This window comes from Crotalus tigris, unplaced genomic scaffold (genome assembly GCF_016545835.1).
Source record: "Crotalus tigris isolate CLP2741 ecotype Arizona unplaced genomic scaffold, ASM1654583v1 scf7180000017607.2124824, whole genome shotgun sequence".
NCBI lineage: Eukaryota > Metazoa > Chordata > Lepidosauria > Squamata > Viperidae > Crotalus > Crotalus tigris.
In genome coordinates, this window is record NW_024096509.1 from 1,745,237 (window position 1) to 1,764,852 (window position 19,616).

The 19,616-nt window shown below is 37.6% G+C and overlaps 2 protein-coding genes across 6 annotated transcripts in view; one reads left to right on the forward strand and one right to left on the reverse strand.

Moving 5' to 3' along the window:
• ALKBH8 (alkB homolog 8, tRNA methyltransferase) overlaps positions 1 to 8,333 on the reverse strand; it is a 53,139-nt gene extending 44,806 nt beyond the window's left edge. For 2 of the 3 annotated variants that reach the window (XM_039322162.1, XM_039322143.1), the window contains exons 1-6: positions 8,277 to 8,319; positions 7,539 to 7,652; positions 5,331 to 5,504; positions 3,955 to 4,195; positions 3,121 to 3,252; positions 371 to 466 (exon numbers count right to left, since the gene is read on the reverse strand). In XM_039322162.1, coding sequence (XP_039178096.1) covers positions 371 to 466; positions 3,121 to 3,252; positions 3,955 to 4,195; positions 5,331 to 5,465 — 604 coding nt within the window. In that variant the 5' untranslated portion in view covers positions 5,466 to 5,504; positions 7,539 to 7,652; positions 8,277 to 8,319. Of the gene's footprint in view, positions 1 to 370; positions 467 to 3,120; positions 3,253 to 3,954; positions 4,196 to 5,330; positions 5,505 to 7,538; positions 7,653 to 8,276 lie in introns of all 3 variants that reach the window. The other variant, XM_039322151.1, reaches the window with a different exon arrangement.
• A 9,277-nt stretch (positions 8,334 to 17,610) lies between these two features.
• Positions 17,611 to 19,616, forward strand: part of ELMOD1 (ELMO domain containing 1) — a 40,120-nt gene continuing 38,114 nt past the window's right edge. For 2 of the 3 annotated variants that reach the window (XM_039322174.1, XM_039322205.1), the window contains exon 1: positions 17,611 to 17,912. The gene's annotated coding sequence lies outside the window, so the exon portion shown is untranslated. Of the gene's footprint in view, positions 17,913 to 18,275; positions 18,636 to 19,616 lie in introns of those variants that run through there. The other variant, XM_039322182.1, reaches the window with a different exon arrangement.

The window sequence follows — 19,616 nt, forward strand, 5'->3', positions numbered from 1 at the left end:
AAAAACAGAATGTATTCGGGTATTATTTACAGCTTTCTATAATATTTAAACTGCCATGACTTTTACTTCCTGTTTCCGACAAACAATGCCCATTGCAGACAATGGATTCACTTAACGACTACCACAAAATAGGCTGTAAAATTAGATGTGACATGGGGTAACCCCCTTATCAGCACAATTTAAAACCATAATTCTGGGCTCAATTACAGTCACATGTTAAAGACTACCTATAGGTTTCAGTGATTTCAATCGGACTGTAAAGAAATGCAGCCACATTTGTATAGATATAATGAAATTATTACTCATTTGCATGAAAACCATTTCACAGAAACAGGAAGACTGATAAAGAGATTCTGATTAGATAACCCACCTCCAGGTAATGGTTTGTCTCGATCAACATTGTTGTTATCATATCGAAATTCATATCCAAAATGTTTTACCCTCCTATGTTTTAAAGATTTCTGAGCTATGAAATAGAAAGAAACAAGGGATTAAAAATATAATTGTAAATACAATATTGGTTATGAGCCTATGTAATCCTATGCTTATGAATCAGTGTTCAGTTCAAATCCTGATTCTGCCATAAGCTCACAATGTAGTCCCAGGGAAGTCATGTTTTCCCGCTTCTAACATCTGCAATGAAACTGAACTGGTGCTTTGAATATTTAAAAGTACTACATTGGTGGTAAACATTACTATTATAGTAATAAGTGCAAAAGTGGAATTGCATGCTGATTGCTGTATCCTTGGAGCTGAATACTCTCAACACCTTTAAGGGTAACCAACAGCTCCTCAGAAGTTATTTACAGTTTTCCCTTCTACTGGGTAGATGAATTAGGATCATCGGCAGATATAGTTCAGCTGGAGGACTACAGATTCCTCTATTCTGATTTTCAAGAAAGACTTCCAAGAAAGTCTTTTCTTGTTCCCAAGGAACCTGAGATGAAAACAGAGACCATTTTTTCCTTTTTACCCTATCCTGACTTTTACAGATAGTCCTCGAGCTATGACAATTGAGCCCAAAATTTCTGTTGCTAAGCAAAACAGCTGATAAGTGTTCCATTTTATGATCTTTCTTGTCACACTTGTTAAGTAAATCACTGCAGTTATTAAATTAGAAACATGGTTGGTAAGTGAACCTGGTTCCCCCTTTGACTTTGCTTGTCAAAAGGTGGCAAAAGGTGATCACATGACCCTAGAACAGGGGTAGGCAACCTTGGCTCTTTTATGACTCGTGGACTTCAACTCCCAGAATTCCTGAGCCAGCTGTGCTGGCTCAGGAATTCTGGGAGTTGAAGTCCACGAGTCATAAAAGAGCCAAGGTTGCCTACCCCTGCCCTAGAACAATGCAAACATTGATAAATACATGCCAGTTGCCAACAGTCCAAATTTTGATCATGTGACCAAAGGGATGATGCAATGGTTGAAAGTGTGTGAAAAATATTCGTAAGTCACTTTTTTATGGGGTCGCTAAACAAATGGTTGTAAGTTGAGGACGATCTGTAATACAGTTTCAGATATGAATAGATAACCTGCTTCTTGGTCATAAGTAATCCTTGAAAGATCCTTGGAAACTATCTGCTTATTATAGCAAGAATCAACACCTGGTGGACTTCAGTTGATTTGGAAAAACTAAGTAGGGTCAGATCTGAGAGCACTTGGATGGGAAGCAACAAGGAAATCCCAGGACTGTAACGTATAATCATCAACTGAAAACAGAAAAAATCTCCGAAGCCAACAACAAACCCTTTTCATATTGTTGCCAAGAAAGCTACACGCATGTATTAATGCTGTGTTTCTGAACATTAGCAACTTTTAAGATGTCTGAACTTCAATTCCTAGAATGCCTTACTGGCTGGAGAATTCTGGGAACTAAGATGCAGACATCTTAAAATTGCTAAGGTTGAGAAACACTGTGCTAATACAAAAGGTCAGCTCAATTCAAAGGAGACATTGCCTTTTAAACAGATTTGTCTGCCATAAAGATGCATATAGCATGTTCCAAGCACCTGAAAGGATAAATTTGGACACATGGGCCTACAGGAAAGATTGACTCATACTTCTGTTGACCTGGTAAACTAGCTTTGTTAAAATCATAAAAGTCAGTGATTTTTGCAAATTGCTTTACTAGCAGGTGGAAGATGCAGAGATGAATTTCACATTTGCCAATCACAATAAGTACATTTATTTTGCAATATTTATAACCCACCTCCATTTAAACAAACTTTTAAAAATTTAAACTAGTATACATGTGTATTTATGTTCCTGCCCTTTATTTCAAGATAGCATACTTGGTTCTCTCCATCTTCCCCTCATCCTCACAATAATTCTGACCTCTTTTCCCAATTATTCCAATCATCCCATTTGCATGGCCTGAGCCAATGTTTGCTTCACATTGCTGCCTATTAGCTCCAAAGCAGCTAAAACTACAACTTTCATAACAGCCAGAGGCAGCAGGGAATTTTTTGACTAAACCTACCTCTGGCCAAATAGCAAAGTGTTCAACTTTGCTACGAAAGTGTTTACAAAATTGGGGAATGACACAATCTCTTTCTGTTGATTCCAATCCAATTCAGCCCAATTGCAATGTCTCCCTATTCACTTGGTTTTGCACAACTACTTTTGATCTGTTTTCTTGCACCTGGCCACTTAAGCTTCCCCCAAGTCAGAACTCTCCAATTGGCTGGGACCAACTATTCCAAGTTATTGGCTGCACTTGAAAGGTTACACTTAAGCAACCTGGATAGATTGGAAAGCACTGATTCCACCTCGTTTTCTGGATGGTTTAATACCCAAGGCTGTTTTTTTTTTTTTTTGTAATGTAGTACTTTAGACTAAATATGTGGATTACTCATGGAGGTATTCTGCTGTGCCTAAGAATACTTTATCATCCACTGCAATTGCTGTTGAGATCACACATCATGATACTCCATGATGTATTTATTATTATTATTAAGTTTATACATCATAGATTATCATAAATACATCATAGCTTATGTGTGTGTGTGTGTGTGTGTGTGTGTGTGTGTGTAAAATTACCTGTCTTTCAAGAACTTAAGGCACAAGCAAAATACCCACAGTCTGGCTTACTTACTGTTAGAATTGGTTAGAATAACATACCAAGGGGAATGACATCATCCTCTGTCCAATTAATGTTTTCCAGGAGCATCTTTTCTTCTTCAGGTGAAACCAATTCTTCAACTATTCTCAAACCAGGGGGCAAGACTGGAGGGCTCATTTCTTCCCAAGGAACTGGAAACATTCAGGAAAACAACATTCCTGTTTAATTTTAGGTGAATTAAATAGTAATACCCAAAACAATTTTTGACATACTAAAGATCTCCGGGAAACAAGACTGGTTTCCATTGCTGCGCTACACAAAATATTCTCTGTTTGGGGCCCAAAGATGTCATTGATTTTGTGATCATTCTTTCAAAGAAAAGTTCATTACTTGGGACATTTGTTTCAGATGAGAAATCAACTGCAATCAATGGTCTCTTTCAATTACACATAACATTTGTTGATAGCCTGTGGCTAATAGGCAACAAATACTGTAAAGTAATGCAGGTAGAAAGAAAAAAATATCCATACAGAGCAAAATTATATCATTAATTAAGCCAAAGGTGAGTCAAAATTGGAAGATTAAAAGACCCATCATTCCTTGCCAGTGCCCATGCTATAGGCATTGCAGTCCAACACATCTGTGGAAGAAAAGTTAAGAAAGCTGGCCAAAGTTAACTTTTATTACTTCACTGTTGGTTGTGAAGAAGATCTATGATCTGCTTAGCAGAAAATCTCATGATAAAATGGCCCTTAGAAGTGTTCATGTTGGCTTCATCAGGCTAATTTTTCAAAACTAATCAATGTCTCCCTGAGCTTCAAGAGGTATGAACTAAGTTCATGAACAGTATGTTGAGAAAAACAGAGTAGAAAAGCAAGCTTCTTCAGTAATACCTTTTTCTATATAGTTGAAGTACAGAACAACCTTTTGGCTGGAGTTGTCTAATATTAGTTCCTTTCCATTGAGGGAGTCATAGGCCTGCTTGGAGTAAGCTATCCTTCCATACTGCACAAATGAATAGGGTTTATTTGGAGGCATTAAGAGGCTTTCTACTTGTCCACATTCTTCTACCACAGAGTGCAACTGGCATCTGCCAACACCATTACCCAGACCTCCATTGGCAATAACCAGACTCTAATGAAGGAGAGAGTAAGAGAGACACAGCTATGAATAATCAACACTGGTTAGTTCATCTGGAAACAGCATTCTGTAAATACAGTAATTACAAATGAAAAAGAGACCACTGGCCCAGAACTTCTGTTTGATCAATTCTAAATATCTATATAAAATCTTCAGATTTGAAATAGTCTTATATTACAATTAATTTTCATGCACTCAATGAAATTTGTGCACATCTGCGTAGGCATCTTTTAAGTTACTGGCCTTCTTCACACATAACATGATCACAATATGGTTTATTGGTTTCTAGCGTCTAGATTTGTATCCCATTTTTCTTCAAGAGCTTAAGGCAGCATTTATAGCTGTTCTTCCTACAATTTTTCCCTCTACAATAGGGGTGTCAAACTGGCGGCCTGCGAGCTGGATGCGTCATGGCGAAACTGCACCCAACCCATTGCCGGCAATGGAAAAAAAGTTACATTACATCACGTGATGTTGCGAGTTTGACACCCCTGCTCTACAACAACCCTAGAACATAGGTTTTGACTGAGAGAATCACCTCAAATCAGCCCAAGTCAGCCAATGGCCTCTGGTCCTAGTAAGACATCATAACCACTACATCACACTGGTTCTCACACAGTGTCTTATTGATTCATGCAAACTCATATTTTCCAACTTAGTGTTTTATGCAAACAAGACTATCATCACTTGTTCAATTAAAAATGGCTTATTTAGGATATGCATCAGTTTGAACCATCAGCTGGGGTCACATATCAAAGTATAAGCTATAGTTTGTTGGATAGATCACAATAGATTAGGGGGATAGACTTGATTACAGTGGTGATGGGTACTGAAAGGCTTTAAGAATCAGACTGGAGAAATATAATTCCGGAGATCTACCATGTGTTTGATAAGAATTGATACCAAGATAATGGCATGTAAATAGTCAATTAAAACCATGCTCCAGACTTGGTTCATGCAACTTACTAAGAAGTAACGTGATTTGTTGAGTTTTGGTTTAGGATGCTATACAAACCTAGCTAACTATGCTTTAATCCTATTTTGTGTAAAATCATAAGCTATGCTTAATGCAATATGTGAATTCAACCACAGAATGCACACTCTCATAAAGAGTACAGTTTCTAATCACCTTAGTAGGGTATGATACACACTCAATACCCTCATGCCTTAGTAAGGTGTATCTGGCCTTCATCTGTTTTTGTCGCAACTTTTTTTCTACTTTGCTTATTTTCTTGTTCTGTAGAGTGATGTCATCTAGTTCCATACTGAAAGGAACAAGTAGGAAGTGCCAAAAATGGGATTCCTTTAAAAAAAAAAAAAAATATGAAACAGCACAGAAAAAAAAACATAATTCCATTTTTTTTTACTGAAAACTCAACCATACTGTGAACACAGGTTATTTCCATTTATTGTAATAACAGTTTTGATTTACAAGTGGCTAGCTATTTTGGGATAAGAATAGCTCAAGGGCTACCTTTTTCTACTTGAAGCAGAATTTGTAGACATCAGAATATGCATATAATGGCCCCACTCAAGATATAGATTATAGCCAAGCATAAGAGATCCTTGGTGCTCTCTAAAATCCAAGGGCCCTAATTTCAACCCTGAACTACAACTATTGCTAATACCTAAACAATTCTGTAAGACCGAACAGACCACGGATCTATCTGGAAAAATGAAGCAGGTTTGATCATGGCTAATTCTAAAAAGCCAAGTAGGGTTTTATCTGGTTAGCATTAGGATAGAAGACCCCTGGAAGTCTTACAGTTATCTTCTAAGCTGGAAAATCGAAAAATCATCCCAGAACATAATGACAAACTGTTCCTGTATTGTTGTCAAGAAAACAAAGTGGATTCTTCCCTGAAGTGACTAGAAATCAAAGCTGATTCAGATATTTTACCTTTTTACAAGATTTATCACTTGTTAAGTTTCATATTTATAAAAATAGTAGCATACTTTATAGGATTGTTATAAGGATTAATGTGCACATACATATATTATAAATTAGTATTTATTAAGGAATTTTATACCTTAGGATTTATTGAAACTGAATATATTCTGCAACAGACAAATTATGTATGTATATAAAACATACAAAAAGATATGTTTATAAACAAAATCTATTAAAACTAAAATATTAGCTCTAAACACCTTTTTGCAGATGATGAAAATGCCAGTTCCTTGCTTTCTCCCTGATTACAAATTATAAAAGCTCAATAAATCATTCAAAGAATCAAATCTATTTAATTTATGCAATGTGTTCAGGATGCAAAATCATTTTTTTTATTATAAAAATCTTTAGGTTTGCTCCTTACATGTCATTCCTATTATAAAACTGGTGTTTTATAATATTGGTGTTTTATAATACAGTAAAATTAGTTGCTTACCTGTGAGAAAGACTCACTGAACATATAACAAATGCATATATGGTTAGGTTTCACACTAGGAAATAACTTTTTTTCTTCAAAGCATTTTAAAAGACTGTTTTTGTGTACCAGCAGATGGTGCAATGCCACTATTTATCATTTCTCACCTAACCATTTTCAATTTCATTTCTACACATTTAGTTTCAAGGCTAAAGATGATTAAACATAAATAAATACGCCTCTGTAACTTTTCTGTTAGCAACAATTCAAGCTTTACTTGTTATACTTCACTATTATTTAATAAGTAAGACAAGTGTAGTTGAATAAATGGGTAATTTTCAGTAGAAAACATAACTAGCATTTAGATTCTTATATAAAAACATAACACAAACATATAACATAACACAAACAACTCAGTGGCCAGTATGTTCTTTCTTCTGTAGCAGGTCTGGAAAAGACTACTACAGAATTATGAAGAGGCAATTGACAATTGGAGGGAACAAACAATTCAGTATAAACACAGCCTTTTATTAACTTTACTCAGATTTTAAAAACTTATTTTCAAATGAGGTTAGAGCAAATACTGGTTATAAAATTTTGATTGATCCCTTTTCAGATAAGAACAATAAATACAGCTTGCTTCCTTGACATCTGGATCAAGAGTGTTATTTGTGTGTCAACACGCATATTGAACAAAAGATTTTAAATTTATAGTACATGTTGCTATGTACAGGTGACTAAATAACACATTTTAATCAACGAATACCACTATTGAATTTCAGGATTTTTTTCCCCCCCTGGGGAAAAGACCAATCTTTAGCTTTATATATATCATTAACACAATTTACAGTGAGGGAAAAAAATGGGAGACCTCTGCTATATTAAGTAGATCTTCGGGGAAACATGATTAGCATCAAGCTAGAGGAAATCGAGCAGCATATATTATTAAAAATACCCCGCTGAAATAATACCTGGCAACAAAGAGCCTTTCAGGAGCTTTTCAGTCCTTTCCCTTCAAACATCATCATAGTTTTGATTTAGGCACCACCTAACTTCTCAATTACTCTTTATAGCAAAACAGTACACTGTGAATAAAGAAAGAAACAAGCTAAAGAAGAACAAACATGACAAACCCAGCCAATGTCAGAAAACAAATAGAAACTCAAGGAGCTCCATGGGATGTATTTGCATGCTTCCTCAACACGTGATTAGACTTGTGTTGCAAGCATTCTATGACTGCTAATAAGGATTTTCAATTTTTGTGCCTTACCATGGCCATATAAAACCACATCCTTGTTTAAGGGTATTTTATAGAGAAAGAAGAGAAACTTTTTCCTCTAACTACCGTAAATAAATATGCTTAGCGCAACTATTGTAACAAGCACAGTACCGATAGACTCACTATTTCGTCTTAGATTATTTCTTCTCAGTCTTTCAGATACAGTTGATTACAATTTTCAACCACACCAGATTAGATGAGCTAAGAAATTTGGACAGATATCTGGAGGAACTGCTTTGGCCAATATTTCTATTTCCAGTAACTGAAATACAACATATATTGTGCAAAAGCTCCGATGCAATTACAGGCTTTTAGTCAGAGACAGAAATCTCCCTAAACTAAACTCTATCCCTTACCCTGAAAAAAGTAACTTTTTTCAGTTATTTTTAAAATATTCAAGAGGGAGCACAGCAGATAAGGATCCCCTTACCTAGCAGAAGGCAGCCATGTTGGAGGGCAGAACTGCAATTCCCATGAACCTCGTTGCCTACATTTCCCATCATGCTTATGAACGCCCAGCTATTTAACCCCTTAGTAGAAGTCTCCTGAAGCTTATATTGTACAATACTCATTGTATACCCTGGTTTTAAAACGTACTAATGCTGGGGTTTTTTTTCAATGAACTTACAGGTAATTTTTTTAATAGAGAAAAATTAGATGTTGTCCTTCCTTTTCTCCCGTATATCAGTTTCTAAGTTGCTATCAAATATTGATTTTAATTGATTATGTGTCATCAAGTCATTTTCAGCTCAGCAGCTACATAGGTAAATTTTCTCCATGACGACTTATCCCTAACCTGGCATTTCAGTAGTGCACATCCAATAGTGCATATCTCTACTTGCTGCTGGTCATCTCTTCTTCCATCTTTCCCAGTATTAGAGCCTTTTCCAAAAAGCTAGATCTTAGCATAAGGTATCCAAAATAAGATAATTTGAGCTTGATAATTTGTGCATCAAATAAGAACATTGCATTTATTTATTTGATGCTCCACTGCTTTGTTTTCTTAACTGTCCACAGGATGATTGGATGGATGGAAATACACTTTTGCTTAAGTTTAAAATTTAATGTACAATTAGTTATTTCCTCCAGGAATTCAAGGTAGCTTACACAAAAATCTCCTTCTTTTCAACCTGCAATAAGCCTTTAAGGTAGGGGTCTCCATGCTGACTGGGGAATTCTGGGAGTTGAAATCCACAAGTCTTAAAGTTGCTGAGGTTGGAGACCCCTGCTTTAAGGTACATTGGCCTAAAAGACAAAGTCACCAGGTACCCAGAGCTGAAGTTGAATTTGAACCAGAACCTCCTCGGAAATAGCTGAGTATTTTATTAATTACACCATAATGCAAGGAAATTCCTGTAAACTTAATGGTTTGTATATGTCTTTAAAGTTAGTGAATGGCTAGCAACAGTAAATAAAATTTGCATTAAAAAAATTAATACAAGCCCTTAGGCTTATCTTTGCACTCTATTTGAGCACTTGGAATTAGCATCAAATGAAAGTAAGTACATGTTACAGCCAGAGCTTAAGTTGTGGCTGCCCTCATATGTAGGGCCTCATATGTAGGGAGAAAGCCCCAATTAAAATATTGAATATTCTAATTAATCCTTATATCAAATGGACAGAACCCAAAGTGGGTTTCCCACACATTTCATTTACTGAACCATTGCTTCTCTTGGTTGAACTGCAAATTTTTAATATACAGTAATTAAATCACAATCTTCTAGTGTGACATCATTAAGGATACGGCAATTGAATTAATAATATATTTAAAGCATTGCCCCTTTAAGAAAAATATCATGAACTTGAAATTCAAAAGTTATTTAACCAAATCTATCAAATCTGGGCTGTAAAAATCCATATGATAAAAACTGAGCATTTTTTCATATCTCTACTACCTCTATTGCTTATCTTATTTTTTCAGCTCATATCTAGTAACCATAATTAAACACTGCCAACCTCTTGCCTATCTGTAGCAATAAAATCATTAACACACTAGATACCACATCCCACATTGTACCCAAATTGTGGATGTTGCTACTGAACAGAGTTTATCTCCAATTAAAATTGTAAGCACAAATTTAGAAGGGACTGTTTAGGTCCCTGAGTCCAACTCAGTGTAGGAACCCTAATGAAAACATCCCTTAAGACAGAAGTCCTCAACCTTTTGGGCACCAGGGTCCAGTTACGCGGAGAGAGATTTTTCTGCGGACCGGAAGGGGCGTGGTTTTGTGTGCTGCCTGCATCCTGTGGATGGGGCTTTCCTTGTTTGTGCAGATCGGTCACTGGCATGCCATAGACCGGTACTGGTCCACAGACTGGGGATTGGGGAACCCTGCCTTAAGAGATGGATGTTCAGCTTGGATTTAAACACATCCAGTGTTCCGATTTCATGTTTTGGAAACGGAATCATCTATTTCCACAGCAGAGAAACAAAATTATTTTGTTAGATAATTCCATTGCTGAACCATCTGTTTTTATTTCCTCTTGGTCTAAGATTTGTATCTCTGTTTTTATATTTACTGTTAATGTGATTTTATACATTTTTATGTACAGTATATCTATATTTTTTCTGCATTGCCCACACTTACCTTCAGTGAGATGGACAGCTATACAAATTTTAGATAGATAGATAGATAGATAGATAGATAGATAGATAGATAGATAGACAGACAGACAGACAGACAGACAGACAGACATACAGACAGACAGACAATTTCCCCAACTAAAATTAAATGAAACATTTAATACGTAATTTAACATTTAACACCTAATTCCCCAGCACTATCTTATGTCTAAGGATATTTACCCATGTAGTAGGGCTGTATTACTATTATATTTCTCATCTTTCCTATTCTCGTCTCCTATTGGTAACTTATGATTATAGGTAGTCCGCGACTTACAACCCCAATTGAGCCCAAAATTCATGTTGTTAAGTAAACATTTGTTAAGTGGGTTTTGCCCGAGTTTGCAACTTTTCTTGCCACAGTTGTCAAGTGAATCACTGCAGTTGATAAGTTAGTAACCCAGTTGTTTAGTGAATCTGGCTCCCTCACTGACTTTGATTGTCAGAAGGTCACATCACAAAAGGTGATCACATGACCTTGGGACACAGCAAGGGTCATAAATATGAACCCGTTGTGAAATATCTGAATTTTGATCACATGACCATGGGGATGCTGCAATGGTCGTATGAAAAACAGTCATAAGTCACATTTTTCAGTGCTGTTGTAACTTTGAACAGTCACTAAATGAACTATTGTAAGTTGAAGACGACCTGTATGTTACTGAAAGCTTATGCACCAGAGACAAATCCCATGTGTATCTAATCATACTTAGCCAATAAAGAATATTCTAAAACTAAATGAAATAAATTATTCTGACACTTAACAAGAGAACAACAATTGGCCCTTCTAACCCACCTATCCTATTTTCTGTGAGGCATAAAAATAGCCAGGTGGAAATTTGAGCCATATAAATCTATTGGTTCTTAAGGTGCCCGAATTCTTTATTCTGTTTATTGCAACGCAGCTACCCATATGGAAAGCCCACTTGGCATCTGATGGATTAGAAAATTTCCTCTGCTTGTGTTGAGCTAGGCAGCAGGAGCAAGCAAGCTTCTCAAGAACATTGCTATCAGTAGTTCTTCATTTCCAACCCAAAGTATTAGCAGATAACTCAGAACTATAGATCTGTGTCAAATAAACAAGAAAGTCTGATACATCAAAAAAACTGATCAATCAAGAATCTAGGATGAAAAATAACCATGAAATTGCCACATATAAATGTGAAATTCTTCATTTGAGGGAGAAAAATCAAAATGTATAGGTACAGTATGGTGTTATCTCACCTTGGTGTAAAAAAGGTGTTGGAATTGTGCTTAATCATATGCTAATACGTTTCAAAAGTGTGATCTCCCTACCAAAAAGGAAATTATCATTTTAAGCTGCATTGAGTTGTGAGCCCAAAGCAGAAATAATTATGCAGAACTCCACTGTATCTTACATTATTCAGACCCCATCTCAAATACACCGAGTAGTTCTGGGCATAACATTTAAGGATGATTAAATGCTGCAAGAAAAGAAGACTTCGATTAGAAGTCTGAACAAGCAATATGGGGATATTATTGAATTTTAAACTCAAGGGAGTTCAAGACCCTTTTTTTCTATGAACCACAAAACCTGTTTTAGCCTAGTTAGAATGTTCTTACACAGTCTATCTGTACATGTGTATAAGATATCAACATTTACAGCATCCGAAATCCACCTGAGATAGATGTTCTTCCTCATTAAAACTTCACATTAAAACAATTTGATTGCAAAAACAGTTGAATTCCCTGCATGATTTACCTCAAATTATCTATTTTAAACCCACTGATTTAAATTAATTTAATTGGGAAAGATAATGTCAGGTACAGTTCATTAAAATCAATGGTTCCCTGATCTACTTTACAGGATTATGTAAATTATGGGAAGTAACAGAATTCTTTATGGAGTACAGTTATGTTCTAGGTAGAAAGCGGTCTAATAAATATGCAATGACCTATTTAAATTGTATTTCTGCTTCCAGGAAGGAAGGAAAGAAAGGCAAATTCTCCATACAAAATCCACAGAGATAAAAGAAAAATGAATACCAGAAAGAATAATACCAATAATTTCCATTCTAATAAAGCACCTGATTTTACATTTCCATCATGCTGTCTTTCACATTTGAAGATTATATAAGAACTATATGGGATTTTGAGAGTCTCTCACCTTCTTTAATCATAGAAACAAGGTGTCACATTGTCTCATAATTAGGAAGAGCAAGGAAATTTGTATTTTTAGTCCAGTGTTTCTTAACCTTCTTTCATCCATCGCCTCCTTCCAACCTTGTTTTTTTCATGTGCCCCCCCCATGCCCACCCCAGCATATGGACATGGATAGTAACTGGTATGTTTTCTGACATCAACCAGACAGTATTTGCAGTACAATACAACAACAACATTCTGCCTGATAAGAACTGTTAGTTATGGTAAGAATAAAGAATTTCAGGGCTAAGAATTTGTTCAAAACTAGATTTATTTGAATCAATTGAGCACATTATTAAAGAAGTAGATATGTGACAGTTTACACCCAAATTTATTACGACAGAAGTTTTCCTGAAGCAAAATTATGAGTGGCTAACATAAAACATATAATGGAGAGCTAGAAATACGTGAATGGATTCACACGAAAATAATCTAGTTTATAGTTCAGTATGTTATGCAAGTCCAGTCACTGGAGTTGATGTTCAGAGTGGACTGTGTAATCTCAGGGAGTGGTTAATGCAATAAAATCATGACTAAGAATGGGAAGGGAGGGAGGACTCTATGTCACTTGTTTCTGGACTACTTCTAAATTAAACTTAGCATATTGGTGTGATGATAGGGTAATAGCTAAATGATAAAGAGCTGGTCCACCCCTTGTGCTGTCTGTGACTCCAGCTAAATGCAGGGCTTCAAGTGCAGATACTTCCTGGTCCATTCATTCTGGGAACACAGTCCCAATTTCTTCTCAGTCTAGAGCCAATGATCTCAGCATCTGTGATGGACCAGCTTTGTGATCTGTGCTTATACCCAGCTGAATCTGGCAAACTGCTGCCCTAATTCCAACAGTTGCTCTCCTGATGTGTGGCCCCCTTCTTTTTCTTTCCCTCTTTGTCTGTTGCCCCTCTGTTTAGTTGCTTTCACCTCATGTTATCACACACAATAAATGGGCAGAGAGCAATGCTTCCTTCCATTGACCTTGATCTCACCAGTCAATAGACACAAGCCTTATGGCTTATTCTATAGAAGGTTTCTATAGAAATATAATACAATTCAAAATGGTTTAGACTCATTTTCACTCTAAATCTGATGTTTCAAACTACAAACTAAATCTATAAAAAGCACTGGGAGAGATAATCTACAAGTTAAGTATTTGAATGACATATATCTTTCTCTATGCCATCTGAATTCAAGGACATGTCTGATAGAAATGTATTACAAGATTTACATATTTAAAAATTACAATGTGTGTTTTTAAAAAATGCATGTTTAACAATGTGTGTTTTTTAAAAAATGCATGTTTAGCAACCATCTCTGATTTAGTCAATTAACCACAGTTAAACTAATGGGTTAGTGTCATTTGTGCAATTGGCTATGATATATTATAGCTTGGCAAAATGATATATTATTGTTTGCCAAACAAAATCTGCCTATTTGTTGCAGACATTAGAGAAGCTGTTGAGGGCCCCTTTCCTCTCAATAAATAAATAAATAAATTTATTAAATTTATATGACACATATCTCACTCTGCAAAGTGACTCTGGATGGCTTACAATTAAAATAATAAATATTAAAATCATAATGTTAGGTACAAGAATAGGAAACTAAAGGCAAAATGCACGAGATAAGTACATGGGATATGGACAAATCAACAGGGCTTTTGATGGTGGCTTCTACTCTAGGGAACATCTTATCCTAAGAAGTGTGAATAGTTACAATTTTCTTGCTTTCTGGGAGCAAGTTAAACTAATCCTGTTTCAGAACACTTTGGTGATATTTAGGCAATCAGAGTGATTTGTAGGTAATACCCACATAAGATGAAAAATCAAGAGATGGTCATTTTTATGGAGTAAAATCGAGATGTGCGACTTTTCTAAGCTCATGGATTGAATTCTATTGAATAAAGAAATTTGTTTTGGTTTACTTCAAATGTAGTCAAAATTAAATCTAATTACAATATTAAAAGTATTCTCCAGTAAAGTGTTTTAAAATGCCCTCTTCTGTGATATTAAAAAGTGTAATGAAGTAAGAACTTTTAGGGACCAACCCAAATAAGACCAACCCAATATTGTGCATTTCTGGAAAAAAAAACACATGATTTCCCCCAATTCCATGTGCAAAAACTAATCAAACTGATGACTGAATTTTACTTCAATGCTAGCAAAAGAATAGCATTCTTCATTACACCTGCATGGAGGAATTTGGCTCTGGCCTTGAAAAGGAGATGGGAGAGGGAAAATAATTAATCATGGGAAAGTAGAAAGCATGAGAAAAATACTCAGATCAGCCCCACCTTGACCTAGTTGTCCTTTTAAGATTCTGCTAAATGCATTTTTGAAATAAAATAGCATTCTTGCAATTCCAATGTGTCTGTTTCTTGACCTAGCCAATCTCAAAAGGCTGACATCCTGATGGCAACAGGTAACAAATCAAATCCTACATTATACATACCTTTCTTTTAACACTTTGCATTCCTTCTCTATACCTTACCTCCTGCTACCTTAAGCAACTTCCTTATTCAAAGAACAGGGCTGGCTCTTCCCTTCACAAAGAGATGGGCTACCTGTAGCAAAATTCACCTGCAGAGTATCTTTAATAAAACAAGAATAAAGAGCTTAAAATAAAATAAGGAATAATTGATCTATTTTTGCTTATGTTTATTTTGTTTCTGCTGTGACAAACCACATTTCCGGAAACTCAAACATTGTGTTTGAACTATCATAGCAACATTTATTACTAATATTTTCCCCTTAGCAGCTGATTCCTTGCTGCAGTTGGAGATCAAGGATTTCATGGAGGTCACAAGAGATAACATCATGGGTACTACAAGTAATTGAGTGGGTTTCAGCGAAAGCCCTTCCTATCTTGTGTTCCCACGTGAGTGGGTCTTGTTAAGGCAAGAATAAAGTGCTGAATATCCTAAAAGCCTAGATGGCTTTTGGCTTAGATCCCATTGATTGGAGCAATGTACTTTTGGCTATAGTCCACAGTAGCATTTAAGTTTAATTTACTTACAAGTTTAATTAAGAAGTTAAGCAGTCCCTCGTTGCTTTTTCTTCTAAGGTGCTAAATTGGTTGCCCAGTCCTTGAACTGTTCTGTTGGCAGAAGCCCTGCAAAACTAAGTGGAGCACTTAAAGGACTGGGGCATTCCTACTTAAACACTGCAATGGGGATAAAAGTCTTGTTGATTTTTAAGACCAGAATGACAGGACCAACTAAAAGGAAAGTATGGGTATATGGAACAGGCGTCAAGCTTTGCAAGATTGTGAATTGATGGAGGATAAACCTGTATTCATACACCGTGCTGCATTAAACTAAACCATGATGTGTGGAATATTGTATGGTCAATCATATGCAAAGATGTAAGCCACACAGAGAGCATTAAGCCTAGGGAAAACAAACTATATTATGGCTTAGCAAAAATGTGCACATGTAGGCTAAATTTCTCAGCAGAAGAATGCTATGGGTATTCACAAGAAAATTTCTGAATTCTGGTAGTTGAGGAGCATGTCAAGTGGAGCTTTCTTTATAGACAAATGTAATGTTTAGTATGGTGTATGAACAGAATGGAGGCTTAATGCAATGTGTGAACCCAACTACTAAAGCAAATATTTTGTTCCCGCAGCAGTGAACATGAGCCCATTATAGGTAGAACTCAAGTTATAATCAAAATTGGGATTGAAATTTTGAAGTTATAACAGATTTAGAAAAAGCGACTTACGACCTGTCCTGAAGGTCACACAACTCTATAGCCAAATGATTGCAATTTGAGCGCTTGGCAACCAGCTCACCTTTACAATAGTTGCAGCATCTTGCAGTCACGTAATCAGGATTTATGATCTTCCCAGTTAGCTTCCAACAAGTCAGTTGGGGAAGCTGGATTCACTTAACATGATTTGCTTAACAACTGTAGTAAAAGTGGTCATAAAGTCAAGTCCAGTCAGTTCATGACTTGCTTAATAAAGGCATCATGGTACACTCAACATTCCAGTTGCAATTGTGATTATAAATTGAGGACTTTTCGTAATGCACTCACATTCACTGCTGCAGTAACAGAATGTTGGATTCACTGGTTGGATTCATACATTGTATTAACCTTCACTATGTTTACATGGCATACTAAAATTAACTGTGTGCAACCAGCAAGCACAACTAGACAGAAGCTTCTCACTCTTACTACTGGAATTTAGAAATTTTTTGAAAACCTGTCACTTTTGAAGGGCATTCAGAGATCATATAGAAAGATCTGGGTATGTAACGAGTTCCAGGTTCTCACAACTCATGTTCTGTGGTTTTATGATCAGAATATTATGATTGCTTATTGTTCCATTCATTGGATTATTATGATTTGCATGTATACTGCTTTATTGTGCGTTATGTTGCTGTTGTGAGTCATTTAGAGATTTGATAACTGCACTAGCATTTGTAATAAGTAATTCACATGATGGTTGTCATGTGTGACTGTAGTCAAGAGTTTTACCGTTGCAAGTTCAATGACAAGTCTGCCAAGTTCAGATTTTTTGAGTCTGTCCCATTACAGACTATAGATGTGCCTTTTATTCTTGCCTGTAGGGGCGTTTTAAAATAAATGTACTCAGGAAAAGGAATATAACCCCAACAGGGCAACCTTGTATTGTGTAAAGTAATACATGAAAAGGACATTTCCTTGAAAAGGAATTTTCAGTTCAATCCTTGGAAATGTAGGCTATTTAGCTTTTAGGATGAAAATATCTGGTGTTTGGATAACTATCATGTGGAGGAAAAGGTCAAACCACAACTCATTTCCCAAGCAAACTGTTTTCCAGCCAGAAATTTCTTTCAGAGAGAGAAGCATGGAAACACAGAAGTCCAAACTTAGGCTCTTCTCAGAACCAGGGCGGCAAAGGCTGTGTTCGCACAACCGGCTTCTCCTTGGCTAACACCGTTTACCTCAGTGATCCTACCTAACCCTAAGCAGGGTGCCTTCACACTAGAGCAGGCCCGACCCTTGCTCCCCGGGCACCCTCTGCGCTCTCCGCTGACCTCGCATTTCTTCGTGCTGGCCGGCAGGCGGCGAGACGAGGCTCCCGTTATCCCAGGCTGCTGGCAGCGATTGCGCCTCACCTGCCTGGGCCAGCGCGGCGACTCTTGTCTGCGGGGCGGCCGTTTCCTTTCCTCCTGGAAGCCTGCGGGTGACCCACATTCCGACGGCGCCACCGGGCTCTCGTCGTTGCGGCGAGAAAACGCGGCTAGGCGGGCTCCCGAGACGGCGGTGGGGTGGCGCTGTGGTGGCTGAGGAGAGGGTGAGTAAGCGGCAGGGGCTGGGGTAGGGTCACTTTTCCTTCAGATTCCCCCCCCCCTTCTTTCTCGTTGCAGCTGCGGAAATATCTGAATCCTGGATTTCAGACCCTTGGCATACCCCCCCCCCTTTAAACCTTTTTCTTTGCATCTTTGCATCTCAGCGCTGCGTCGAAATGATGCGTGCATTATTGCAGCGGGCAGCGCAAGCTATTTCATTCCCCACCGCAGCTGGCGTTGCTTGCATTGGAGGCGGTGGGGGGGGGGGGCTTTCGCCTCCTTTTCTTTCTAGCAGCCGAGCAGGCTGAGGCTGCTGTTGCTGGTGATGGTGTTGCTCTCTGGCGGGCGGGGGGGACTTTAAACCCCAGCGTTGGTCGCCTAGCGACCAGCAATCAATTAATCATAAGGAGCGGCGCGAGCTCCTGGGGCGCACACGGTGCACCCCGCGCCCGGTTCCACCATCTGGACATCCGAGCCCGCAGAAGGGAGGAGGAGGGGCGGCGGGGGCATTGCGGTTATTGATTGTAGCTTTGGGGCATCCGTCGTTCCTGCACGGCCCGCTGTGGCAGAGTGGTTTTCCCTAGACGATTCCGGGATATTGGCGGATTTTCACCGTGGCTGTGCTTAGGGGGAGAGGGGGGAAAAGAAGGGATTACACTTTGCCTCCAAAAGATTCCCCCCCCCCGCCGCCGCCGTTTAGCAAAGGTGGGAAAGAGGCCCTGAGGAAGGTGAGTACCGAGGGAAAACGGACCTTCCTTTTTTGTATTATTTGCTGGTGGGTTTTTTTATTATTATTATTTCCGTTTAATTCACACGTTGCGTTTCTGGGGCGCTGTCAGAACTGACCGTTTTCGGAAGGCGATCCTAGGCGTGCTTTATACCTGGCAGAAAATCCCTGATCTTCAATGCAAGGTGCTTCTGGATAGCTGTGGATAGGGCTGTGCTAGCACTGTGGCATAAATATTTTCCTCCAGCCAGGGGAGGTTAGAGTGTCATGAATACGTTTTTCATTTATTATTGATTGCCTCTTGATTCCGATGAGGGGTTGTGAAATAAATAACGTGACACTTGATCTCTACAAAATAAAATAGGAATAAAAGAAAGCAGATCTGACTTAAAAACCCATCAAGAGAAAGAATACGGTATTGGGACAGGAACACAATAAGGCAGGTGAGTTTAAGGTGCTGTCTGACTCCTGACTACGTTTGTTTCAACCGATTTTTAAAAAGGACAACTTTAGTGCTCAAAGGAGAGTATCTTTTTTCTTCCTCCTCCTCCTGTTTGCCATAAGAGAAAAAGAGACATGCTTTGCATAAAATTATTTAGGACATTTACTTTGTATCAGTATACTGAAAAGGTTCTAAGACTAACAGATCTGGGGTGCAAAAATCTAGATTACCAATAATGGTAATTTATTTTGATAGCAAAATAAATGCTTCTATCTAAAGTTTCCTGGATTTTGCATCTCAGATCCAGTTGTTCTAATTAAACTATAGTTTGATACCATAGCTGGTTGTGAAATGGCTATCTCAAGATTTCTGGGTGGTTTGTTTATGCAGTGGCTCTGAAGAGCTTCTGTTGTAGAACTGAAATGGTGGCTGTGTTCTCACAATACATTGTTCTGTAAGGTAACCATGATTTGTTCAGATAAGTAACATCCCACTTTTGAACCATACATCAACCACATAGGTTGAATTTACAATATACAA